Below are 27,286 nucleotides of genomic sequence, written 5' to 3' on the forward strand. Positions count from 1 at the left end.
ATCATAATGTAATCCAATTTATCCTTTTCTTTCTTTCTTTTTCTTTTTTTTTTTTTTTTTAAATGGTTGGCCCTTTTCTATATCCTGTTTAAGAAATCTTTGCCTACCCCAAGATCACAAAGATGCTCTTCTCTGTTTTCTTATATTTTCTTTACATTTCACATTTAAATCCAGTGTCAGATGGAATCAAGACATACATATTTTTTCCTATGGATAACCAAATGACACAGCACCTTCTGTTAAAAAGACTGTTCTTTCCACCAGGTCATTTCAGCTTTTGCCTTCGTGAGGTATGTGGATCTCTTGCATTTGAGGGGGCTATTCTGTTCCATTAGTCTGGTTTTCGATCTTTATGCTAATAACGCACTGATTTTACTTACTGTACATGTACCGTAAATCAGATAGTGAAAGAACTTACACTACCACAACTTACCAACCTAATTTCTCTTCAAGATTGTCTTTGCTGGAGTGCCTGGATGGCTCTCTGTCAGTTAGGTGTCCACCTTCAGCTCAGCTCATGGTCCCAGAGTCCCAGGATCGAGTTCCACATCAGGCTCCCTGAACAGCGGGGAGCCTTTTTCTCCCTGTGCCCCTCACCCAACTTGTGCGCTTTCTCTCTCTTTCTCTCTCTTTCAAATAAATAAAATCTTTTTTAAAAGTGGGGGGGGGGCACCTGGTTGGCTCAGTGGATTAAAGCGTCTACCTTCGGCTTGGGTCACGGTCTCAGGGTCCTGGGATCGAGCCCCACATCGGGCTCTCTGCTCAGCAGGGAGCCTGTTCCCCACTCTCTCTGCCTGCCTCTCTGCCTACTTGTGATCTCTCTGTCTGTCAAATAAATAAATAACATCTTTAAAAAAAAAAAAAAAAGGTTGTCTTTGCTATTTGAGGCACTTTGCATTCCCATATCAACTTTAGAGTCATATTGTTACTTTCTACAAAAATCCTGCTGGGATTTTGATGGCTACACCAATGATTTTCACCCAAGGGCCATTTTTGCCACCGTTGAGAAAATCTGCATTAATGTAATCATTTTTCAGGGAGCTCTCTACCATTTTATTATTTGTTTCCTATATGACCACTGGTTTTGCTTCTCTTTTTCTCATTTTTTACCTTTTTTTGGATAAATTTAAAAATATTTATTGTCCTGCTGTCTGAACTTATTAAGTATATATTCTTTTACAATACTTTCGGCGCTTACCCTATAAATTTCAGATTATTGTACCACCTCCTCAAACTACTAGACTTTTAATACATGTAACTCCTTTTACATCTCCTCCCATGCACCTTTGTTTCTACATTATTGTCTTGCACTTTGGTTTTATGTCTATACTTAAATTGCAAAAGACATAATCATTTTGTATAGTTAGCATTATTTTATACTGGTATATTCCATTGTTCTTTAGTCCCTCCTACATAGCCGTGCTTCTGTCTAGGATCATTTTTCCCTTTATTTTTTTCCTTTAGTGCAGACCTGATAGCAATGAATTCCCTTGGTTTGTTTTGTTGTTGTTCTTAAAGATTTTATTTATTATTTGACAGACAGAGATCACAAGTAGGCAGAGAGGCAGGCAGAGAGAGAGGAAGGGAAGCAGGCTCCCTGCTGAGCAGAGAGCCCGATGTGGGGCCTGATCCCAGGACCCTGAGATCATGACCTGAGCTGAAGGCAGAGGCTTTAACCCACTGCCTTTAACCCCATTCGGCGCCCCAAATTCGCTTAGTTTTTATCCAAAACCATCTTTATTTCACCTTCAATTTTGAACGCTGGCTTCATAGGGTATAAAATGCAAGCCTCATAGTTATTTCCTCTTAGCCCTTTAAAGATGTCCCTCTCCTCCTAGTGTCTTCCAGATTTCATTGTTTCTGTGGAGAAGTATCTGTCAGTCTTACTGCTCCATTACTTTTAAGATTTTTCTTTTTAGTTTCAGTTTACAACAGTTCAGCTGTGATCTGTGTGTGTGTCTTTGTCTTTGTACCGCCAACCTGGGTTTGCTGAGCTTGAATCCGTGGGGTTGATCTCTTTCATGTGTTTGGACATTTAAGCTGTCCGTCCCCCAGCAGCAGCCGTCTCCCAGAAGCCGTGTATTTTGAGAGCTCTAAAAACTGCAGGTTTCTCCCCTTCCACCCCACATAACAACATTTTAAAAGCGTTGTGGTTTCTCTTTCCTAAGTGACAGCCTTTGGCCTGGGCCACACTGTAATCCTGAGCTCATGTCAAGGGTCGGCAAATGCAGCAAGGGCAATAAAATAAAATGAAGTGAAATGAAAAAACAGAAAAATAAAGAGAAACAGCTATCAACCGTTGACTCACTGAACATCCCCCCCTGGCGAGAAAATCTGTCCACCTAGTCCCTGTTGCTTCCACAACTATTTATGTTTTAAGAAATTGTTTTTGTAATTTATCTGGCTTTTTGTAGTTGTCAGCAGGAGTATTAGCCTGCCATACTTCAAGGCAGACCCTACCATATCCAACTTCAAGGCAGAAGGGGCCCGATGTTTGTCTTATGCCAGATGCCTTTCTGGGTTCGATGTACAGGATTGCCCCGTCTAAAGCAGCTAAGACAGAAGGATAAATCCTGCAGCAGACGGAATTCCATAGTAGCAGTGTGCATGGAGGTGACTGAAACGGGACAGAGGAGGCGAATGGGAAGGAATGCCACCTGCTCGGGAAATGGCACGTTTTGTCATTTCACATGGCTGCAGTTCCAGCTGGAAGGGTTGAAGCTGAGGTTGCTGAGCTAGGCAGGAGCCCGATGGCCAAGGGCACCATGTGCCATGGTGAATAGGTGGGCTAGGGAGCGCAGTTGAATTCTAAGCAGCGAAGAGTGATCAGATTTTTGTTTTGAAAGATTACATACATGTCATTGTGAAATGTGGACCCAAGAAGGGCGAGCCTGCGAGGCCAGCGGCCCTGGAGGAAACAGTTCCAGGCAGTCCAACGTTAAACAGATGGTTATCATCAGCAACAGATTTGAAAGATGTTGAAGGGGGTAGCATTGATGAAATTGAAGAGAATGGGGGCATTAAGAGGGAGGCGGGAGAAAGAGAGGCGAAGGTTTCTAGCTCAGGGGAAGGCCGTAAATCACCAGGGGGCACCGAGAGTCGAGCTGAGTTCAGTTGGGATGTACTGTGTCTTCCCACTTCTTTAGCTCTGTAGTTGTTTGTGTCATAGAATCTGAGAGCGTCCTTCCGGGGGGCCCCAGGTTGTGTTCTTGAAACTCCTGAGATAGATAAATGTAGAGCCCCAGGCCATTGCCTTCGCTCCAGCTTCAACCAGACCCTCTGATTTATTCTACCTTGTGTGGGCTTCCACTTCAACATTCTATTTGAAGTAAGTTTTCCAGGGGCGCCTGGGTGACTCAGTGGGTAAAAGCCTCTGCCTTCGGCTCAGGTCATGATCTCAGGTCCTGGGATTGAGCCCCGCATCGGGCTCTCTGCTCTGCAGGGAGCCTGCTTCCTCCCCTCTCTCTCTGCCTCCCTCTCTGCCTACTTGTGATTTCTCTCTCTCTGTCAAATAAGTAAAATCTTAAAAAGATATAAATAAATAAGTTTTCCACGCTAAGAGAATGCTAACAGTGTTTCCTTCCTTGTTCATCTTCCTGTTTTAGGTCTCTGTTTTGAGTTGTTCATTTGAATGGAATCCATTTTCAAGTACCTTCCTTCGGAGGGTGTGTGTGTCATGCCCTCTCTGCATCCTTGCTCTTGTTCATACAGTCTGACTGGTGTCTCTCTTGGCTGTATATAGGACTTGGGGGCCACAGGCCTTCCTTTGCAGTCAGTAGATGCTATTCCGTTGTCTTCTGATGTCCCTTGTTGCAGACGAGAAAGCCAGACCTGGTCTTCTTCTAAGTTATTTGTTTGTTTCTTCCTGAAAGTATGTATAATTTTTTTCTGTCTCTTGTAGGAATTTTACCAGAGTGTGATTAGGTGTGTGTCCTTCTGTCTTTTCAGTCTCCAGGTAAATCTTTCTGCAGCTCAGGGAAATGTTTCATTTGTTTATTTGTTCTGGCTCCTCCATCTGGTCCTTTCTCTCCTTCCAGAATTCCCTGCTATTTATTTACGTGTTGGTTCTCCAAGTCTCATGAGTTCTGTCTCTTTGTATTTCTGCTCTGAGTTTTAAAGTAGCTCTCCTTGGTCTTCCAGGCCGCTGATTGGATCTTGGTAATTAACCGTCTTTTTTTAAAAAAATAACATCACTTGAGCTTTTTTGGTGTGGAAAATTATGTTTTTAAAATCCTAAAAGAGGGACGCCTGGGTGGCTCAGTTGGTTGGATGACTGCCTTCGGCTCAGGGCGTGATCCTGGAGTCCCGGGATCAAGTCCCGCATCAGGCTCCCAGCTCCATGGGGAGTCTGCTTCGCTCTCTGACCTTCTCCTCGCTCATGCTCTCTCTCTCTCAAATAAATAAATAAATAATCTTAAAAAAAAAAATCCTAAAAGATATCATTTGCCTTGTGATCAGACTTTTTTTATCACTCTTATTATTTTTTCCAATTCTTGTCTGCCTCCCTTAGTGGTTCTGTTAGTCTAAAACTCACCACCTCAGACAGTGCTCTGCTTGCTTTTCCTGCCTGTGACTCCTGGGTTGCGTTAACTGGCTATCTTCCTTCCCTTCTGGTGTTCCAACTACAGTACCTCAAGCAGGGGACGGCACAGCAGCCTCCAGGTCACGTGTGTGTGAGCCGGTGCCAGTGGGATGGCAGTAATCCCTGGCCAAGGCTTCTGCCTTCAGTAGCCTGAGATAGGGCAAATTTGAGTTTTCTCCCTTGGTGGGGGTCACAGAGACCAAGAGATATCCCCTAGCAAGCTTCACAGTGACCAATATTGCCCTCCCTTGCAGAATACCGTGAGGCTCTGTGGACCAGACTCTCTCCAGGGTTTTAGAGCCTGATTGTTGCCCTGGAGCCCTCTCCTGACCCAGGAGGAAAATTTGGCACTGACTCTCACTCGCTGGGCTGAGCAGGTCTTGCCCACACCCACCAGGCACCACTTGCCCGTCAGCCATGTAGTCAGTGGGGCTCTGGAGGGTTCATCTGGAGGAAGGGGCATCATCTGTTCAGAAGCCCCCAGTAAGTTGAGCCAAAAGAGAGAGAAAGAGATTGGGAGACACAGACGGACTGACAGACCCCACCAGCCTAGACGATCTCTAACCTCCCTCCAGTGCCAGCGTTTTACAGTTGTACTTGTTTATGGTCTCCAGCTTTAGCTCAGTCCTCAGTACCCTTGGGCCACACTTTTATGTCTTCCCAGCATGCTCTGCTTCCCCAAAGGGAAATATTGGAGACTTTTATTTCTCTCCTCAAACCCTCTGTTTACCCCGTCCTCCCCCTTCTTGTTCACTGTCAGCCTATGACTTTGAATTTCTCCTCACAAAGGAAAGAGACTCTCCGGTATTAAGTTGCTCAGTTCCTTTGCTCACCTATAAACCTATCTCCTTTCACTGCCTGCTTGCTGGCCCATCTTTCCATCCTGCTGGGTTCTGTCTTCACCCATGATTTCTGTGATGGTGTGTGCTCCCGGTTTTCCCCTTTCTCTGGCCACTCCCTCCTGTCTTGTTCTGCTCTTGGTCTCACCCACCTCTGACTCTTCTCCCATATCGTTGGCTACCAGGGGGCCTTCTCAGTGCATAAAGCTGATCCTGTAACTTCCACTTAAAACCTCTCCATGACAGGAGCAGACAAAATGAACCTGTGGTCGGGGCCGCCTGTGTGGCTCAGTGGATTAAAGCCTCTGCTTTCAGCTCGGGTCATGACCTCAGGGTCCTGGGATCAAGCCCCGCATGGGGCTCTCTGCTCAGTGGAGAGCCTGCTTCCCCCTCTCTCTCTCTGTCTGCCTCTCTGCCTGCTTGTGATCTCTGTCAAATAAATAAATAAAATCTTAAAAAAAAAAAAAAATGAACCCGTGGTCATAGAAGTCAGAGTAGAGGTTACCACTGGGCAGGGGAAATCAGAATCAACTGTAAAAGGGCTTGGGGGAGCCTTCCAGGTTGCTGGAAATATTCTGTCTTGTTTTGGATGATGGTTGTATAGATCTCTACCTCACAAGAATCCACTGAGCTGTACGTTAAGACTAGTGCGTTTTACTCTATGCATCTTATACCTCAACTTGAAAAAGAGAAAACTGGGATGCCTGGGTGGGTCAGTCGGTTAAAAGTCATGATCATGAGTTAAAGGTCATGATCCCAGAGTCCTCGGATAGAGTCCCACGCGGGCTCCCTGCTCAGTGGGGAGTCTGCTTCTCCCTCTGCTGCTCCCCGCACTCTTGTGTGCACATGCACTCTCTCTCTCATAAATAAAATCTTTAAAAAAAAAAAAAAAAAAAGACAAAACTTTCAGTGGCTCTCCACTCCTAACACTGGTTACAATCCAAACTCTGTTAGCGTAGCCTACAGATTGCTATTGTTCCTCCCTCAAGTCTGGCTCAAGCATCTTCTTCCTGTGACCCCTCCCCTGGCTTTCGCAGACCTCTGACGCATGCGTCCCCCGCACTCACCCAGGACCGTGAGCACCGGCTGGTCCCAGTTCTTAGCAGCCTGTGCCGTAACCGTCAAGCTGCTTCCCTCCCTGGAGTGGCCCCCAGCCCCACCCCGAGAAGAGCCGCCAGCCACCTCTCTCAGTTCCGCTGCTCCCCAGGCGCCTCGTGCACTGCCTGGCCCAGAGGCCCCCGCGAAGTGTCTGTGGTTGAATGAAAGCAAGTTGGCCTTGTCTTTGCTCTGAGCTTGACCCTCACTGAAAAGCCTTCTTCCTCCGGCCTGCAGGATGCTTCCGCAGTGAGAAGGAGGCTGCTGCGCGATGGCCGTCTTCGACACTCCCGAGGAGGCCTTCGGGGCCTTGCGGCCCGTCTGTGTGCAGCTCACCAAGACGCAGACGGTGGAGACGGTGGAGCACCTGCGCGCGCAACTGCAGGCGGTGAGCGACTCGGCCCTGCAGGAGCTCCAGCAGTACGTCCTCTTCCCGCTGCGGTTCGCGCTGAAGACGCCGGGTCCCAAGAGAGAGCGCTTGATCCAGAGCGTGGTGGAATGCCTCACGTTCGTCCTCTCTTCCACCTGCGTGAGGGAACGCGAGCTCCTGCAGGAGCTCTTCTCCGAGCTCTCGGCGTGCCTGTATTCGCCCAGCGCCCAGCAGCCCGCGGCTGTGTCCGAGGAGCTGAAGCTGGCCGTGATCCAGGGCCTCAGCACGCTGATGCACTCGGCTTACGGGGACACTGTCCTGGCTTTTTACGAGCCCTCCATCCTGCCTCGGTTAGGATTTGCCGTATCTTTACTGTTGGACCTCGCAGAACAGGAGAAATCCAAGCAAATTAAAGTTGCTGCCTTAAAATGTCTGCAGGTTCTCCTCTTCCAGTGCGACTGTCAGGACCACCCGAGGCCCCTGGATGAGCGTGAACAGAAACAGCTGGGGGATTTGTTTGCTTCTTTTTTACCTGGAGTCTCAATGGCGCTGACCCGGGTGATCACGGGAGACTTTAAGCAAGGGCACAGCATTGTCGTGTCTTCCCTAAAGATCTTTTACGAGACAGTGAGTTTCGTTATGGCTGACACACAGCTCGAAAGGACCTCGGACGCCCAACCGAAGCCTGCCTCCGTGGAGCCCAGAGTCGCAGAGCTGATGGTTCACAGGGAAGCCAAGTGGGTAAAAAACACCAGCGACAAACTGACCGTCCTTATTGAAAAGATAACCGAGTGTGTTTGCATCCACCCACACTGGAAGGTGAGGCTAGCCCTGACAGAGCTCATCGAGGCCCTTCTCTTGAAGTGCAGTCAGTCCCTGGTCGGCTCGGCCGGACCCCTTCTGAAGGCTTTGGTGGGTCTAGTAAATGATGAGAGTCCCGAGGTCCAAACCCAGTGCAGTAAAGTTCTGAGACATTTCGCAGATCGGAAGGTAGTGGTCGGCAACAGAGCCTTTGCGGACATCTTGTCAGAAAACCTCCATTCCCTCGCCACGTCACTGCCCCGCCTCATGAACTCCCAGGACGATCAGGGCAGATTCTCTACTCTCTCCCTGTTACTCGGTTATCTGAAACTCCTGGGCCCCGAAGTGAACTTCGTCCTCCGCTCTGCAGCCCATCTTCAGCGCCTTTCCAAAGCGCTCATCCAAGTGCTGGAATTGGACGTGGCCGACATCAAGGTCGTCGAAGAGCGGCGCCGGCCTTCTGGTGGTCTGAGCTCGCCTCCGGAGAGCGCGGCTCTGCTGCAGAGGAGGTACTTCCGCTTCTTCACCGACGAGAGGCTTTTCCTGCTTTTGCAGCAGCTGTGTCAGCTCCTCGGGTTTTACGGGGACCTCTATCTGCTCGTCGATCACTTTATGGAGCTCTACCACGAGTCCGTGGTTTACCGGAAGCAAGCCGCCATGATCCTCAATGAGCTGGTTGTGGGGGCTGCTGGCCTGGAGGTGGAGAATCTTCACGAAAACCACATTAAAACAAGCCCGGAGGAACTGAAAGAGATCGTGACCACTATACTTGAAGAATACACGAGCCAAGAAAACTGGTATTTGGTCACCTGTATCGAATCTGAGGAAGGGGGAGAGGAGCTAACAATGAAGCAGTCAGGCCTCCAGGCCATCACATCTGCTGCACACACCTGCCAAGTCACATCTTTCCAAGCCTTCTCAAAGCCAGGTCCCACTATCTGCTCCATGAACAGCAACATCTGGCAAATATGCATCCAGTTGGAAGGGATCGGCCGCTTTGCGTATGCACTGGGAAAAGACTTCCGTCTGCTCTTGATGTCAGCCCTCTATCCAGTCCTGGAGAAGGCTGGGGACCAAACCCTGCTCATTAGTCAGGCAGCTACCGGTGCCATGCTGGACATTTGCCACGCTTGTGGCTACGACTCTCCGCAGCACCTAATCAGTCAAAATTCGGACTATTTGGTGAATGGGATCTCTTTAAATCTGCGTCATCTGTCTCTGCACCCCCATACCCCAAAGGTCTTGGAAGTCATGCTGTGGAACTCGGATGCTAGCCTGCTTCCTTTGGTGGCAGATGTGGTTCAGGATGTCTTGGCCACTCTGGACCAATTTTATGATAAGAGAGCTACTTCCTTTGTGGGTGTCCTCCATGCCTTGCTGGCAGCATTAGGTACAGTCAGAGCCCTTTTTAATGCTAATCTAGGGGAAGGCCTAGTATCCTTGTTTGCCTAATCTTTTTTTTGTGTGTGTGTGTGGTTATGCTATGGAGGACATTATTTGAATAGTTGTTGGTCCAGCCCTACAGGTTATGGCAGGGTTCTACTGCCTTTTTTTTTTTTTTTTTTTTTTTTTAATGTGTGTGTATAACACACACTTTTAATAACCTCTGCCATATATTGAGCTTCTTCTCTATGTCAGGGTCATAAACCCTGCAGACTAAATGTAAACATTCTTTTTATGTTAACCGAAAAGAAGAACTAAGGCACAGTGAGATTGACTTAACCAGGGTTACACAGGTAATAAGGAGTAAAGTCAGGAATTGTGACAGTCTTGTTCTTTTCTGTATCCAAAACTGCTTCTGACAATACGTGGGGTTGGAAGTATCTGTACTAATAGAGAACGGGAATAACAGGAATTACTCAGTCCGCAGATGAGCTAGAGCGTTACGGCCCACTAGAACTTTCTGTGATGATGGAAATATTCTATATATGTTCTGTCCATTGCAGTAGCCACTAGGTACACGTGGCTAGTGTAGCTGAGGCACTGAATTCTTTATTTTAACTTAAATAGCCACATGTAGCTAGTGACTACCATACTAGACAGAGGTCTAGAAACTTTTTTTTTCTTAAAGATTTATTTATTTATTTGACAGACAGAGATCACAAGTAGGCAGAGAAGCAGGCACGGCGGGGGTCCAGGGTGGGGGGGGGCGGGAAGCAGGCTCCCTGCTGAGCCGAGAGCCCGATGTGGGGCTCAATCCCAGGACCCTGAGACTGTGACTCGAGCTGAAGGCAGAGGCTTAACCAACTGAGCCACCCAGGCGCCTGTAGAAACGTTTTTAACCTTTTAATTGTATGAGGTGGTTTGAGTTTCTCTCCTTCCTTTTGATCCTGTTTGGTGTCTGTTGGAGGTATTAAAAACCATTAAAATGGCAAAGTTTTGGACAATAAGAAAAAGAATCTCTGAATTAGATAGTCGGTCTTTGAATGAAAAAAAAATAACGAGCTATCCAAAGACCGTATCTCTAGTATTTATTCCAGTACTAGGAGCCTCAAAGGTATGTGGAAATGTTACTGACCTCATTTTGTCAGCCAAGAAAGCCAAGATCATGTAAGAAAGTTTGTCACAGCAAGGACGGGCGGCTGGAACAGAGATGGTCATCTACCCTATACCTCAAACCATTTCTAGTGTTCATTCATTCATTCGTAAACACTTGCCATGCCATCTAAATGTTCTTTTATTCATTCCTTTGCTAAAGCGTGGCTGCCATGTGCCAGACATTGTGCTTCGGCATCAGGATATAGCAGTGAGCTAGGCAAATACAGTCATGCAGTTTTCTTGCTCCTGCAAAAGAGATGGCAAGTAAATTATTAAACAAGTTCATTTCAGAGTCTAATAAGCACTATGAAGAAAACAGACAACCTGATGCCAGAGGAACAGGGCTAGGATACTTTCAGTCGCGTGGTCAGGGAGGGCTTCCCTGAGGAAGCAACAGTGGAGCTGAGACCTGAAGGCTGAGAAGGGCCCCCCGATACATGTGGAGCTGTCCTATCCTTTTTATGTTTTTTAAGAACCTTCAGGTCAAAGAAGCAGGTGCAAAGATGTGGAGGAAAGAAAGGACTTCAGAGCCTGGGAGAGAGGCCACTGTGGAGAGAGTGATACAAGATAAAGCTGGCAGGTGAGGTGAGGCAAGGATAAGCCCCGCATGGCCTTTTAGACCAAGGGAAGGAGTTTGGATTTTATTTTGCAACGACTTGGAAGTCTCTGGACTGGCCTAGTCGCTGAGACGTCAGCAGTGACTGAGAAGGACTGGGTACTGCCCTCGCAGCAGCGCTGCTGAGACTGGCTGACAGCTTCCATGGTCTGAAGCTAGCGCAGACTTCCACTTTTAGTGCTTTAGAGAACTAGACTATGTGTCCGTTTGAAATTTAAAACTATATTAAGAGGGGCACCCGGGTGGCTCAGTGGGTTAAAGCCTCTTCCTTTGGCTCGGATCATGATCCCAGGGTCCTGGGATCGAGCCCTACATTGGGCTCTCTGCTCAGCAGGGAGCCTGCTTCCTCCTCTCTCTCTGCCTGCCTCTCTGCCTCCTTGTGATCTCTGTCAAACAAATAAATAAAATATTTTAAAAAAAAAAAAAAGCTCTATTGAGAAAAGGCCTATTAAGTATATGCTCTCAGGACGTATCTTAGTTGGGGCCTTGAAAATTGAATTGTCTTGGGTTGCTGATGTCTTTGGTCACCTCGAAAGAAGAAACCCTGTGTAGCACTTTATTTTTATTATTATTTTTTAATTGAAGTGAAAGGGGAAGGATCTCCACTGTAGAGAAAAAAGGAAGATGGTTAACATGGACTTGAGGACATCCTAGGGAAAGAAGCAAGATGGAAGATGGCTTTCCTGAAAGCGTTGAAATCACCCCAAATATACTTGCATTTGGAATGGTGAGCAGTGCTGAAGGAGAGTTGGTCAGTTGCACGTGAATCACTCTGTTGCTGTTTCTGTTTGCCTTCAAGTTGTCTCACTCACTGATAGCCACTCTCTTCTTTTTTTATTTTATTTTGAGAGAGAGAGAAGAGGGGAGAGGCCAAGGGAGAGGGAGAGAGAATCTCAAGCAGACTCCCTGCAGACATGGGGCTCCATCTGACGACCCTGAGATTTTTTTTTTTTTTTAATATTTTATTTATTTGACAGAGAGAGAGAGAACACAGCAGGGGGAGTAGCAGGCAGAGGAAGAGGGAAAAGCAGACTCTCCACCGAGCAGGGAGCCCAATGGAGGGCTTGATCCCAGGGCCCTGGGATCATGACCTGAGCCACCCAGGCGCCCCAGCCCTGAGATCTTGACTTAACTGCTGGCTACTCTTTTAAAATGGGAATGGAAGTGTGGTCTCAGAGACCGTCTAGGAAGTCTTCAGAGGACCTAGCACATGTTTCAGGAAATGGAGTCACCCTAATTAGCAGTGTTCACTGGCTAGAAAACATTAAGTGCCACAGTGAGGGCAGGAACGATCAGCGTGGTTACCGCCGAGCACCTCCGGCCAGTTGCCGAGGACCCACAGCAATGAGAACAGGGTAGCTTTGAAAGCAGGAAGAGTCTGTGCCACGCACCTTGGCACTGAGAGCCTGTGCCACAGCCATATGTGGATGCCTGCCACCTGAGTTTCGTGGCTGCCTAGGATACTGTTGTGCAGCTGTGCAGAGTTTGCTTAAATGGTCCTTTCTGGGTGGAGATTTTGGTTGTTTCCATTCTTTTGCCACCACAAAAAAAAAAAAAGAAAAATGCTGCAGTGATTATCTTTAGAGGTCATTTTGAACATGTCAGAGTATATCAATAGAGTAACTTCCTAGGAAGGAGTACTGGCTTAGAGGACAGTACATTTAATCTGGTTTGGTTTGTTTTGTTTTTGTAATCTCTGTACCCAGTGGGGCTCAAACTCACAACCCTGAGATCAAGAGTCATGTGCTCCAGACTGAGCCAGCCGGGCACCCCACATTTCAGTTTTGGATGGAGACTTTCAGGGTGCTCTCCAAAGAACTTGCACCCATTTAAACTCCTGTCAGCAGTGGAGCAGAGAGCTGATTTTCCACACCCTCCTCTCGACTATATTCCTGAGTCTTTTGCTAATCCTTGCTTATCCAATAGGACAAAAATAGCACCTTATTATAGTTTAATTTGCACTAAGAGTGAGGCTGAGCTGCTTTTCATATGTTTAAAAGCCATTCGTAAGCAAAGACTTCAGTGTCTGGTACTAGCCTCAATGTAGAAATCTTTGCAGCGTATCTACTTTGATCATGGTAAATGCTAAGTCCTGATTTTAACACGTCAGGAATGCAATCCCTTGGAATCGCCTAGGGCCTGACCTATGTGCAGGGGTGGGGCATTGAGGAAATGGCCTAAGTGGTCCCCTCCATGTAGAACCTCTAGGCTCTGGAGTAAAGACTCTCACCCAGCGTTCGCTCTCTGTGGTTCCCATTTGCCTGGTCCTGGCATCTCCCGTCTGCTGTTGCTCTGTGCACGCGCTCCTTGACAGAAATGAGATTAGCGGGGTCTAAAGGTTATCGGAGGCATTTTTCCTGCTGTCTGTAAAAGGGTGAAAATTCACACTGGGGTTTTCTGGGGTTTTGTGGTTGTTGTTGTTTCTTTTAAGTGTTTAGAGCCTTTTTTGAAATGAAGCCCTAGGGGAAACCCAGTACATAAAAAGAGTTGAAATCAGAGCTGCTAGGTTAGAGGGGAGTCAGACGCCCTGGGCCCACCCCCGTTAGCATGCTGTCTCTCGGGGCCCTCCCTGTTGTGGCCCTGAGACTTTCCTGCAGAACCCTTAGGGCTCCTCACGGCACAGTTTGAAAACCACTGACTGGTTCAGTGATGTTTAAACCTTATTCTGTGGTGACACATCAGAAGATTGGAGCAGCCTGAAGAAGGAAAAGCTTTGGAGAGAACATGTATCAGAAATACAGATGAGGGGCTGTGTCTATTCCAAGACTATAGAGCCGGTCTTCTGCTAATGAGGAGTGCACCCTGTACTCAGAATTCTGTCGCTTGTATGTATTCTCTTGCATATTTTCTCATTCAGCATATATATTTGGGCACACCCACTCCATGCTGGGCGTGTTGGATTCCAGTGGCAATCAGTGGAGTGTAGAGTCCAGAGGGAGATGCAGACACTAAACAGTATACTCAAGATAAAGGTAATTATACATCCTGATGAGTTGATATGAAAGGAGAGAAGATAGTACTCTATAAGAGAGCCTTTAGGGGGGCGCCTGGGTGGCTCAGTGGATTAAGCCGCTGCCTTCGGCTCGGGTCATGATCCCAGGGTCCTGGGATCGAGCCCCGCATCGGGCTCTCTGCTCTGTGAGAAGCCTGCTTCCTCCTCTCTCTCTGCCTGCGTCTTGCCGACTTCTGATCTCTGTCTGTCAAATAAATAAATAAAATAAATCTTTTAAAAAAAAAAAAAAGAGAGAGCCTTTAGGGACCTATATTGGATTGGGAAGCCAAGGGATGGCTTTTCTAGGCAAGTTCTATGTATATTGAAACATGAGAGGTGAATTGGAATTAGCCAAATGTGACGTCATAGGGAAAGTAGTCCAGACAGCAAGAAGAGTATATGCAAAACATTCTGGGGTCGGAAAACACCTGCCCCATTAGAGGAATGGGAAGATGCTCGGTCCACGGGCAACTGGAAGGAGCTGGAAGATGAGGTTGGAGAGATGGACAGAGGGACTGGATCGTGTGGGGACACGCAGGCCGTGGCAAAGAGCTTATTCTGCTGCTAGAGTGCTAATGTCTATTGTCAATGACCATGGTGATCATTATAACACTTGATTTTCAGCCCAGTGGTTCCCAGACACAGGTGATCTCGGGCAACCCCAAGAGCAGAGTGCAGGGGAGGAGGGAAGTCATTTGAGCCAAAAACCAGCAGCTCCTGAGAATACCGCCACAGCAGAAGACATTGAACAATTTTTGCTGAACTACCTCAAAGAAAAGGATGTGGCAGATGGCAATGTCTCAGATTTTGATAATGAAGAAGGTAACTGTTTATTTTGGCTTAGCCAGTTTTTTCTTTTTGAAGCAGATTATTATAAGAATGAAATCGCATTACAAAATGTTTGGAAATCAGAAAAGTCGCTCCTAACCCCACCATGCTTAGCAGAATCACCCTCATTTTTTTTTTTTTCATTTGAAAAGTATATTTCATTTATTTGAACGAATAAATAAAAGTCTGGGCTATTGTCATCTTGCAAGAATCATGCCCTAGGTGGTGCCCAATTTGGGGATGCATAATTTTCAGTTGCAGGCCTACCTCTGTCTCTCACTTAAACCAAGCTACCTTTTCCCTTGACTGTATGCTAAGTCCTTTTACTTCCGATTTCCTGACTCCCCTGTGGGCCTCTAGCCTTTCCACCCTTCTCTCATGCAAATCACTGTTAACTTGTGTCAGATCAGTCCTGAGCTGATCTGATACATACTCCTCCCTGAAACCAAGGTAATCCTTCTAAAATGCAAGTCAGGGATAAACTAATGATCAGGACTGATTTTGCTACCATCCTGCTTTATTCAGTTCAATGACTTCCTTTCTTTTTTAAAAACAAGGTCCCTCCTCTGGTGACCTAAAGATCCTTCAGAGAGACACTGAAGATTCCTTTGCCTTCTTTCCTATCTCATCTCTTGTCACTTCTTTTATTTTTTTTTTAATTTTTTATTTTTTCAGCGTAACAGTATTCATTATTTTTGCACCACACCCAGTGCTCCATGCAATCCGTGCCCTCTCTAATACCCACCACCTGGTACCCTGACCTCCCACCCTCCACCCCTTCAAAACCCTCAGATTGTTTCTCAGAGTCCATAGTCTCTCATGGCTCACCTCCCCTTCCAATTTCCCTCAACTCCCTTCTCCTCTCCATCTCCCCATGTCCTCCATGCTATTTGTTATGCTCTACAAATAAGTGAGACCATATGATAATTGACTCTCTCTGCTTGACTTATTTCACTCAGCATAATCTCTTCCAGTCCCGTCCATGTTGCTACAAAAGTTGGGTATTCATCCTTTCTGATGGGGGCATAATACTCCATAGTGTATATGGACCACATCTTCCTTATCCATTCGTCCGTTGAAGGGCATCTTGGTTCTTTCCACAGTTTGGCGACCGTGGCCATTGCTGCTATAAACAATGGGGTACAGATGGCCCTTCTTTTCACTACATCTGTATCTTCACTTACCCAGTAAGCACCCTCATTTTTTGTGCCATCTTATCCCATTCTTTTTTGTTGCAGATCTATTGCTATATGGTTCCAGCTACAGTTTAAATACATTATACCCTTTTTGCACTTAGTTATATAATCAGCAACTCTCCCACGTTGCTATAGAGTTTTCATAATTAATGTTTTAATAGCTGCTACTAAGTACCCATTCCCCTGTGGGAAGTTCGAGTTGCTTCTAGCTTTTCACTCTAATAAACAGTGCGGCAGTGGATGATTCTGTGCACGTGACATTCCCTTTTTTTTTTTTGCATATTTCTTTATAAATCCCAGAAGTGGGATTTCTGGGTCAAGGATATGAACATTATTTTATGCTTGCCAAATTGCCTTCCAGAAAGGTTGTGTCAATTTATACCTTCCCTCAGCAGCGCGGGATTAACACCGGTGGTACCACAGCCTTGCCAGCGTAGGCCATTATGACTTTCACTTCTTGCTGAATTAATAGATGAAAAATGGTTCTCGATATTTGACTTTGCATTTCTTTCGATTACAGGCAAGGTCAAACGTTTTCCTATATGTTCCTTTCCCGACGATTTTTTTCTTGTGCTCGTTGTCTGTTCATATGCCTTGTCCATTTATTTATTGGTGGGAGGAGATTTCAGTGTTTTTCTTCCCTATTTATATGATAAAGGAGAAGGGAGTTCAGGCTAGTCGAAGCTCGGGCCTGTTGTTTTATTCACAAGCTCAATCTGGAGCTTCAGGTCACGGAAGGATTAATAAATTGTTAGAATCTCCTCTGCAAATATAAAATGCCAAGTCATAATGAGCTTGGTGGTCTCAGAACTATCCTAAATCGAACTGAGTCCCAAATTAGTTTGTTAGGGTGGAATTGAGCAGGATTCTTTCTCTTTTTTGGTGGTCTCCACTCCGAGACTCTGGTGAACTGAAACCGGTACTTCCAGGATAATTGGAAATAGTCTGTTGGATGCATCTAACTACTGCCAGTTCCTTTGGTGTGTCAGGGAATTATCACAGGGCCCAGGGAATGATTTATGCGGAATGGAATCATTGCCCTCCCCGAGGACAGTTTTCTGATCAGAAGTCTATTATGAGGCCTTTTCTTCTCAGTTTTATTTCTTAAGCCAACCCAGTCTTTCTTTTCCTGACCTGCACCCCACACCAAAACCCAGAAACTCAGAGGGAGGGGAGGCATCATGATCCCTCGTAATCCGGATTTGCCATTCTTGTTTGAAATTCTAGTATTGTCTGTGAATCCATTCTTTCACGATTAGGATCTTCTGGTTCTAGTTGATGTTGGCTAGGAGCAGACTGAATGAATCAACCTTTCTCCCAGTAACAGAAAAATCCACATCCCTCAAATAACATTGTGCAATAGGTGAATTTCAAACAACAAATCCTCCTCTGGGAAGAAAAGCACAGCCTTATCATTCTTATAATTATCATTCATCAAGTTCACACCACAGAGTTGGCATTATAAAGAATGTTTGGCTTGATGTTGGTCTGACATGTGTTTTTTGTTTTAGCCACAATGAAAGCACCTCGTGTATCTGAGGACCCTTTCTTCAAGAAATCCAAGCATTCTACAAATGCATTTTCATTTATCTTTTCTGGTAGAGACAGGTGTGGCCTCTGCTATAAGATTCTGTTTTTTCCAGTAGAGGAAACAGAAATGGAAAAAAGTGAAGGACACAACGTTCAGCTCAGTGGAAATGAGCACAGCTAGTAATGGGAGCTTGGTGGAGGGGCTGCAGAGCTGGGGGCTGTATGTGCATAGAGGAAAATTTTCCAGGGTAGGGATTTTGGCCTGGGTTTCATGCAATTCTCAGGTCTTTTCATTGTTGTTTTAATTTACAAACTTAGGCCTATCATGTGCAACACAGCACTGTAGGCAGTGGAGGAATGCTGATAGCTGGTGGCATTCATCTTACTTAACTCTCAAGCAAATGAGGTGTGCGTGCTTTATACCTTTTTTCCAGATGAAGTAATGTAGGATAAGAAGGTTGCTAATAGGGGTGCAGTCAGGACTTGAACTGACCTCCTTTGATCAGACCCCCTCCCTGGGTATTGTACCAGGCTGCCGCGCTGGGATCTCTCATGCAGACATCAGTAAGGCCTGATCTTGGCCATCGAAAGATCCTACAGGCTGGTGGAGGAGACAAACGAGCCTCTTAGTCAAAGAATGAACCAAGAAGAAAGAAAGGGTAAAGGTCAGAGCAGAGGCCAGCTGGGGAGCTGCCAGTCTCGGGTATCCAAATTAAAATGTTGCCCTCTTACATTTTTATTTGAAATATTTATTAATGGAAATTTAGAAAAGACAGAAGGTATAGGAAGAAAATCAAAATCCTATATGATCTCATGGCCCCATCTGTTAGTATTTCACGGTCCTTCCTGCTATGTGAGAAATTTACATAATAATCTCCACCTGTGTATGCAATTGTATATACTGCTTTTCTCTTTTCAACATAATATTCTTTCATAAACATTCTCCCTTGTTGTTAAAGCCCTCGGTAAACACAAATTTTGGGGCCCCCATGATAACATTATTGTATGGACATAGAATGGCTTATGTAATTATTCCCCCTTAGGTGGCAATGGAGGGTTCTCCCCACCCCCCACCCCCAGTTTAGCTGTTATATAGTTAATGCTCTGGTGAATATCCTTTTTTTTTTTTTTAAGATTTTATTTATTTATTTGACAGAGAGAGATCACAAGTTAGGCAGAGAGGCAGGCAGAGAGAGAGGGAGAAGCCTACTCCCTGCTGAGCAGAGAGCCTGATGCGGGGCTCCATCCCAGAACCCTGCAATCATGACCTGAGCCGAAAGCAGAGGCTTTAACCCACTGAGCCACCCCGGCGCTCTTACCCAAATTTTATATGGTTTCCTTAGGATCAGTTCCTTGTAAACGCCATTCCTTGCGTCTGAGGTTGGGAGAGCACATCGAAGTGGGGCATCTCTCATAAAACACTGTCCCCAGTTATGCTTTTTTTTCCAGAGGAGCAGTCAGAGCCTCCGAAGGTGGACGAGTGTGACACTGGTCCCGATGTGGAGCCCCCGCCGCCAGTGCACATCCAGATAGCCAAAGATGTGATGGAGCGCTGCATCCACCTGCTGTCCGATAAGAACCTGACGATCCGCTTGAAGGTCAGTGTGCAGCCCTCTCCCCGCGTTTGCACGGCAGCAGGACCGCGGGTCGCTCTGGCTGCCAGGGACGGCATGGATGAGCAAGAGGCTGCCCTTATCTCCCGGTCCATGTGTTGTGGCCAAGAGAAGGCATCAGGAAGAATTTATCTGTGGGATGTCAGCCTTACGGCCTTCTGTATCAGCTCAGACGCCAAAAGGGAGCCAAGTCCCCTTTGTGGAACTAAAAAAACACAAAGTTTTGGACATCCGTTGACTCTCCAAGGGCAAGAAGGCCCTATGCTTTGGAAAGGATATCATTTTCTAAAGTGACTTCATGTGGGAGGCGGGTTTTAATCCTTGGGAGCAGTCATTCTTCCACGCCTGACTCTGGCCCTTATCTCTGTGTCTGTTTCCATGTTCATCCCTGGAAAAACACCCACATTTTTTAATTGTACTTCCTCGTTTGCCGGCAGTTTCCCACGTAGCATCCCCATCAGCAAGGACTTAAACGATGCAATCGTGAAACTGGACAGTGGGGCGACTGGGCGTGGGGACAGGGCTTTCAGAATCACCTGGGAGAAGCTCTCACAGGGAAGGGGCCTGGTCCTCCCCACCCCCAAGCAGATGTGAGAAACACAGCTACCTCGGTGAGTTACTGTTCGCGATGAGAGCACGCTGCCCTGCTCAGGGTGGTGGGCTCAGAAACCCCACTCCAGGATCATCTCAGATCCCAGGGTCTGTGCTTTGTGGAACTCACTTCATTTCCTCAGAGGAGCTTCTTAGCATTCATCTCTTGTTCCATGCAGCAAGTACTGTTTGAGTGCCGGCTGTATGCAAGGCTTGATGGTAGGTGTCTAGGCAATACATTAGCCCTAGTGTCTTCCCTTTCACGGAGGCTCTGTAGCAGCCGTGTCCACACCATGTTATTGAGATCACCGACATTGGAGTCAGACCTGCATATCTGAGTTCACATCCTAGCTCTGCCTCTGTGACTTTGAGCAAGTACTTCACCTGTTTAAGCCTCTGCTTCTTCTGTAAAATGGGTGTGATGGGACCTGCCTCACTGTGTTGTTGATTATAAATACGAAGTACTGAGCCTCAGCTGCGGCCGAGTGTGTGTTGCGCTCTGCTGCAGGTCAGGCAGAGGCTGTACAGACTAAAGTGAAGCAGGCGTCCCTGTCCTCATGGAACTTCCTGTCTCTCGCGGGGAAATACACAAATACACACCTAGAAGGCGAAGAAATCTCTGCAGAGAATAAGCAGGTTCTGTGATAGAAAATAGTAAACCCCCATCCGTGAACGTGCATTACGAGCCTTCTCTGTGCCAAACCCTGTTGCAGAAGACAGAGCTTCTGCCCCAGCTTCGGCCAGGCCATTGGGGAAGGCATCTCCCGAGGTCGTGATATTTGAGCCAAGACTTAAAGGCTCAAGAGAAGGAGCCAGCCATGAGAAGGGACCAAGGCAAGGAGATGAGCATTTTCGGCAGAAGGAGGAAATGTCTGTCTTGGAATCAGAATGTCTGACGTAACTTGCCCAGTTAGTGACAGAACTCACTCGAAGCCCACGGTAGCAGCACCCTTTCCACTGGGCTGCCTTGCTGTGCGGTACACACCCAGGCTTCTCTTCCCGCCCTGCCTGCCTCTTTCCCCTCACGCGCGGGCCCTCTTTTGTTCTTTGTTGCTGTTCCGGCCTCCGTGTGACCAGCACGTAGCTGACATCCAGCGGGGTTTACTGCTCTGTGAGCAGACCTCAGTCTCTCTGACTCAGCCGTGCACCCTCCCCTCTGCTCTGTGAAGGCCAGCCCATCTCTGGGAGGAAAGGCCACACTGCTCATCGTCATGACCCCTGCTGGGGATACTGAGGCAGGCCAGTAGTAGTCTCCCTCTGAGCTGCAGATCAGGACATGTATTCTCAGGTAAATTTCTCCCGGGTAAATTTCTCGGGGGAGGGTAAACAATCCAGTTTACGTCCAGGCCACCCCGAACCCTTCTTCTGAGGTAGACCTATACCTCGGCTGCCTACTTGGCTTCTCCGTGTAGAAGCAAGGGAACATGCCCTCACCCAGCCTCTCGGCCTCTCAGCGTCCTCCCCTGCCTGCTCCTGTCTCAGCCAGCGGCGCCTGCATCCGTTCAGTCGCTAAGCCTGACTCCAGGCAGTCCCTCCCAACACCTCTCTTTATAACCCCGATGTCGGGGGCCGTCAGCGTCTACACAGCTCATGTACACGTTCAGTACACATACACCTCCAGGACAGACCTCAGACCCCTTCATGCTGCCACCACCCCGCGGCCACATTCCTGCCCTCTCCTGCGGGCATGTGCCTGCTTCCTGAGGGGCCCACTCGCATCTCTCCTGCCCGTCCCCTGCTCAGAAGCCAGGATGACCTTTTTCAAACATGAATTGTATCATGGCCTTTTGCTGCTTAACCCATTCTGATGGCTCCCCACTGCACTTAGTACGAACTAAAAAATTCTAACGTGACACCTTCACGGTGGGGCCCCGCTTACTCCTCCTGTGTCACGCTGCCCACGGCCCTGCCTTAGTGCCCTGAGCCCTGCTCTGGGTCTTCCTTGCTGCCATCTTCACCTCTAGGAACTTCCAGGAACGCTCTTCCACGCTTCCCGCGACGAACTCCCGCCCTGCTGAAATCACATCCTCTCTTCTTTCAGGTCTTGGATGTGCTGGATTTGTGCGTGGTTGTGCTGCAGTCCCACAAGAACCAGCTCCTTCCCTTGGCTCATCGGGCCTGGCCCTCGCTCGTGCGCCGACTCACCAGTGACGACCCCCTGGTGGTGCTCAGAGCCTTCAAGGTACCTTGCTGATGTCCCACCGCGGTCAGCCGGGCGGGCGGGGGTCGCCGGTGCAGAGCGCGGCCGCGCCTTTGGGGATCCCCGCTTGTTTTGGCTGGTCCTCGAAGAAAGCAGAGCAAAATAAGAAAGGCACAAAGAAGGAAGTAAAAGTCAGTCCCCTCTTGAGTTAGGAGCAGAAGGAACTAGCAGATGAAAAGGACTGCCAGTATTTACCGAGCACCGTGTGGGCTTGGCGCTGCCTCCCACGCGAACGCATCTCCTCACAACAGCTTTCCAAGGTAGTTTCTGCTCTCCTCATTTTTGACAGAGGAGGAAATAAGCTCAGAGAAGTTCAGGGATTTTCTCAGCATCACACAGCAGGTAGGTGATAGAACCCAAATCTGTGTTTGTGCCCAGGTTCTTTGCACTGCACAGGAGTCAAGATGAAGGGGCCTGGGTTCTAGCAGTGGGCATCCTCTGCCCATCCAGGTGACTCTGGGCAAAGCCCACAGCCACCCTTTTTCAAGTTGGCCTTAGGAGCCTGTGTTCCACCTTCCTCATAGTATTGTTGTCAAGGCTACAATGGGACTGTTTGGTGAAATGCTTTGAAAAGTTAAAAGCCATATATATGTGTGTGTGTCAGGTTTCATTCTCCCTGACTTAGTTTGGCTTATATCAGCACATGTATTTTGGCTTATTTATTTATATTCTTCCTTATTCTGAAAAGCACTTAAGGCAACCTACAGAGATATATTTCCCAGGGCAAGCTAACATAAATTAGGAGTAGGTGAGCAAGATGAAGCAAAGCAAAAAGATGTGTAGGGACATAAAATGAAACCAGGAATGCAACCAGTACACTTGGCAAAAGTATCTTGGTTTTCTGCAAGATTCTTCAGCATATACTGGACCAAAGTAGGAGCTTGTGTTTAAAACATATAATATTGTTAATATTTTTTTTTCTAAAGTAAAATATACAAAACCACACACATACACACACACAGGGGAGGAGGGAGACTTAGGAAGAAAGACAGGGGGGTCTTGCCAAATCTTATTCAGATATGCTGCCTTCCTTTGTGGAAATTAATAGGTAATCTGAAATGACAGCAGGCGTAGAAAAAGGGAGAAATAGAAACATGTTTGCACTGTAACTGAGGCCGCTTTTCCACCCTCAGAGACGCTGGGGACATCCGAGGCCTGGAGGGCCTTGTGCAAGCCAGCTGAGGGCCCTGTGGAAAGGACCTTGTTCTCTGCAAAGTCGGCAAACACTCTCCATGCTGGTTATGCCTTGCTTACCAATTTTTAAAGAAATTCCTATTATCCTGTATATTCAGCCTTGTGCAACGGGGCAAAACATTTCAATATGTTCTGCTAGAGAAAGTTTAAAACAAGACGTGTAAAGAAACCGCCCGTGGTGGAAGATGGGACGAGGGTGACGTACGTGGGAGATGGTGCGGTGGGACAGGCAAGGATCTGCTGGGGACCTGACCGCCGGGCCCGTGCCTGGACCCCGTCGAGGGACCCCCGCCAGCCACTTGCCCCCCCCAGGGCCTCCGCACAGCAGCCGCTGGGCCTCATTGTGTTTGTTCAGCTAGCTGGAGTTCAAAGCACAAGCCTTCTCTCGAGGGATGTTAGGAAGAGTCAAGAGATGATCTATGTGAACTGCTTTAAGCTCTTTTTTTTTTTTTAACCAAAAAAGGGAGGAAAATCAAGGTATTAATCATATTATCCATCCAACCCTAGATTCCTTTGAATTATTCCGCGTGTAATCTGTATTTATGGATAGAAGCAGCCATGCCTTGGGAGCAGAGACCTCCGAATTCATAACTGTCAGAATCACAAACCATGGGCAAGGAATTAACAGCAGTAATTCTATTTTTTTTTTTTTCCCCCAAGAAGAAATTGAATTACCACACATTCCTTAGCTCTGTGCTGCCTGGCAATGTGCAGTCACCAGAGCCGGGGCTGTTTCTACAGGTCTTGCGTACCCTGGGAGGCAAGTGTGGCGACTTTCTGAGGAGCCGATTCTGCAAAGACATCCTGCCCCAGCTGGCCGGCTCCTTAGTCACCCAGGCTCCCGTCAGCGCCCGGGCCGGACCGGTGTACACGCACACGCTGGCCTTCAAGCTACAGCTGGCCGTTCTGCAGGGCCTGGGCCCCCTCTGCGAGAGACTGGACCTCGGTAGGTAACGGCCACCCTCCCCTCGGGACACGCAGCCTGCGTGCGATCTGGCCAGCACCGTGGCACCCAGCACCCAGTCCTGCTCCCTCCTCTCCCCTCGTGGGTACCTCCTTCAGTTTTACTTCGCCCTCGTTTTCCTGCCTATCTTGATGTGCTTTTCTGACTCACGGGATGGAGTCAAGAGCCCGGGGCCTCTCGCCTCACTGTTCCAAATCCCGCAGACGGCACTCGTTCTGCTTGTCCCAGATGAAGTCTGAGCCCCGATGCTTGTTTTGTTTCTCCCCTCTGCAGGTGAGGGTGACCTGAATAAAGTGGCTGATGCCTGCTTGATTTACCTCAGCGCCAAACAGCCCGTGAAATTACAAGAGGCTGCCAGGAGGTACGTCTGCTTGATCACCCGCATCTCTTTACGTTTGCTCTAAATTATAGATGATTTGCTAATGGCGAGCCGAGTCAAGGCATCTCCGCTCTTTTCTCTCCTCACTCTTTTCGCCGGGTTAAGATGGTTTCTTTAACTGGGCCAACTCTAGAGATGGTATTTTTACTAGACGCATTTCTCTTTGCAAGTAACCTTTTCCTCTGCTGCAGTGTCAGCAGCAATTCCAAAGGGGCAAAAAGCAGAAAGATGGTGTGCAAACGGGACAAAGCAGTTCTCCTGGGAGGAGAGAGATCTGGTTCTAGGCCCCATTCAGGCCCTGGCACCTGTCTGGACCGCGGCTCCTTCTTCTGCAAAGCATAAGCATTGGGGTACTGATCGGGCACACCTTGACACCCCAGAGCATCTCAGTGGACGTCAGGTGTTCTGAACCCTTGCACATTGTACACAAAATGGGGCGTATACACGCAGACCCTTAAACGTTCCTTTCTCTGGATCGAGTCCATGGCATTCATCAGATGAGAGTAGGCATCTGTGAACTGAGGGACATAAAGAATCACTAGACTAAGGGTCTAAAGGGCCTTTTCCAACTCTGAAACGAGGTGATTGTGATTTCTAAGAGTTTTACTTATTCTCAAGTAGCTGTGCCACCGCTAATGGGAGAAACTATGTCTGGTTCCTTGAGCATCAAAGGATTTTTCTCAAAAACTAAAATTCTGAGTACAGCAGCATTCCCCAGACTTGAGACCAAAAATGCACTGTGGCCCCCTTGCTCCAGCTGGATGGAGAGCTGGTCAGGGGGCCCGAGTGGGCCTGCCATCCCCCAGTGTCTGCTACTGGAACAGAAGTTAGCTTCCCTGGCCTGGCCCTGCGTACTCCCCCGGGTGCTGTTGCTCCTATGTCCCAGGGCAAATCAACAATCCCTCCCACCTCTCAGACTTCTAGAAACGAGTCCCTGTTCTTCCGTGGTGAGGTAGGAATCCTCCCATTCCCTGAAGGCCTGCAAGGCCGCCCAGACTATGAAATGAGGAAGCTACTTGCTCCCTTATAAACCTTGCACTCTGTGGGAGTGATGGAAATCTCCTTTTGGATTGATTTATTGTCCTTTGCAATTTTTTGCTCTTGATTTCCCCAGTTCCCTTTTTTCTTTCTGTCACTTTCCCGTCACTTCCCCTAGGCCCAGAATCAGTCATGGTTTCTTGAGCACAGGGGCGCATCCCAACCAGCTTCTTACCCTCAGACATTCTGGTTCCTTCAAGAACCAACTTAGGGTGAAAATAGCCCTCCCCCTCCGGGTGGTGTTCCTGAAGCTGCTCTCACACTGATTTCAGGTACAACTCAAGAAGGTAATGAATTCATCTTGAAGTAAATTCTCTGTGTGCCTGTTAACAACCAAGAATCACAAATATCTGACTTTCCCATTCTCTGTCCCATTCTACTTTTCCTCCACCCACCCCATACCCGTCCTTCCAGTTCAGACCCATCAAACAAGCTAATATTCGCCATTCATTATCTTTTCATTTCTAATTTTCTTTTGTGCCGCTAAAAGCAATTAAACCTGGAATTGGACCTTGCTGAGTCTTGAGTTGGTATTCAGGGTGCCTCTGGAGGAGGAAAATGCAGCCAGACCACTTGACTGCTGCGCCTTTGTTTGCTCTAGCGCATTCCATTCGGGGTTGAGTCAGATGACCTCCCTCTTGCCAGGCTGGGAGGGGAGGAAGTGCAGGGTTGATTGGTTCACAAACACATCATCTGCAAACTTATTTTGAAGCCAAGGGGAAAAAAAAAACCAGCGTTGTCCTTGATCAGGAGCTGATTTGGCATCTTGATTCAGAAATTAATAAGCTCCGTAAATAGGAGAAGAATCCTGAGACAATGGGAAACCTGGTCTCTTTGTGAGCCTCGTTATTGAGGGAAGGGAGGGCGGTGGGGTGGGGGTGGTTTGGTACTGAAACCCTGCGTGCCTGGTCCCCTGGCTCAGGGAGCGCTTACACCCCATATCCATTCCAGAAGGGAAGCCTGTCTGCCTGACTTACAGACTCTCTCTTCAGACTATCCGCATCTCCTCGCCGGCCCCCTCCCCCCACTCCTGCCCCTGTGTATCCCCCACGCAGCAGGCACTGACGCCCGCCACACACTCATGGGAGAAGGGAAGGTTGTTGTGTTTGTTGCCAGGGCCCAAGAGGGAGCCCTGTGGCTTAGTGTTCAGCCTCCGGCCTCGGCTAAGTGTTCAGAAGAACCAGTGAGAGCCAGAGCCGTCCACAGATGCCCTGGCTTCCTCAGAGCTAGTGAGTTGCCAATGCAGGAGGGATGTCTTTTCCCCGTGACAGGGATGGCCAGGGAGGGCCAGTGGCTGCTCTGAAAGGAGATGGGGGAGCAGCCGTGGGAGGGGTGAACGAAGTTGCATTCCATCGTACCCTTCTGGGTTCTTTGGCAGACAGATTAACGGGAGGAAAACACATTTTTTATTTCATACCTGAGGGCACCTTATAAGAACATGAGTCCCAAAGTCAAGTGGGGCAGTTGAGGCCTTTTTGCCACCCTGAGCTGAGGAATGGCCTAGGGGTCTGGGGCTTCAAGACGGCGATTCACAGGACCTAACAAGAGCAGGTGTTTGGTGATTAGAGGCTGGCCCAGCCATCCACATAGGTTAATCAGATGAAAAGTTATCTCTGGTAATAGCTCTTTCTGGGCGAGGCCCTCTATTCAGATTCTTCCAGTCAGTTAAAGGAGAAGTAAGAGTTTTTCTTGAATCTGCCGGGTCTTGATTGCCTCCAGCTCAATCCACACGCCAAAGTGGCACTCTGCTCCCCTTCACATCTCTTGGGTCCGCCGAGTAGGGGCTGGAGCCTCCGAGGGTCAGCCTCCCCGGCTAGGGCACAGAGACATTCACTCAGCAGCTCCGTGAAAGTTCCTCTTTGTGTGCATTACTGCTGGCTTTTTCCTCCCTCCTGTTTGCTTCTCCTGGCTCCAAAGAAT

General features: G+C 48.0%; 1 protein-coding gene across 1 annotated transcript in view; it reads left to right on the plus strand.

Moving 5' to 3' along the window:
* Positions 1 to 27,286, plus strand: part of TTI1 (TELO2 interacting protein 1) — a 47,497-nt gene that overhangs the window by 10,820 nt on the left and 9,391 nt on the right. Inside the window, exons 2-7 of the mRNA XM_044263052.1 lie at positions 6,754 to 9,077; positions 14,458 to 14,655; positions 18,837 to 18,985; positions 21,633 to 21,773; positions 23,727 to 23,931; positions 24,223 to 24,310. Of these exons, the coding sequence (XP_044118987.1) occupies positions 6,788 to 9,077; positions 14,458 to 14,655; positions 18,837 to 18,985; positions 21,633 to 21,773; positions 23,727 to 23,931; positions 24,223 to 24,310 (3,071 nt within the window). The 5' untranslated portion in view covers positions 6,754 to 6,787. The remainder of the gene's footprint in view (positions 1 to 6,753; positions 9,078 to 14,457; positions 14,656 to 18,836; positions 18,986 to 21,632; positions 21,774 to 23,726; positions 23,932 to 24,222; positions 24,311 to 27,286) is intronic.

The sequence above is a fragment of the Neovison vison genome, chromosome 8 (genome assembly GCF_020171115.1).
Source record: "Neovison vison isolate M4711 chromosome 8, ASM_NN_V1, whole genome shotgun sequence".
In the NCBI taxonomy this organism is placed as follows: Eukaryota; Metazoa; Chordata; class Mammalia; order Carnivora; family Mustelidae; genus Neogale; species Neogale vison.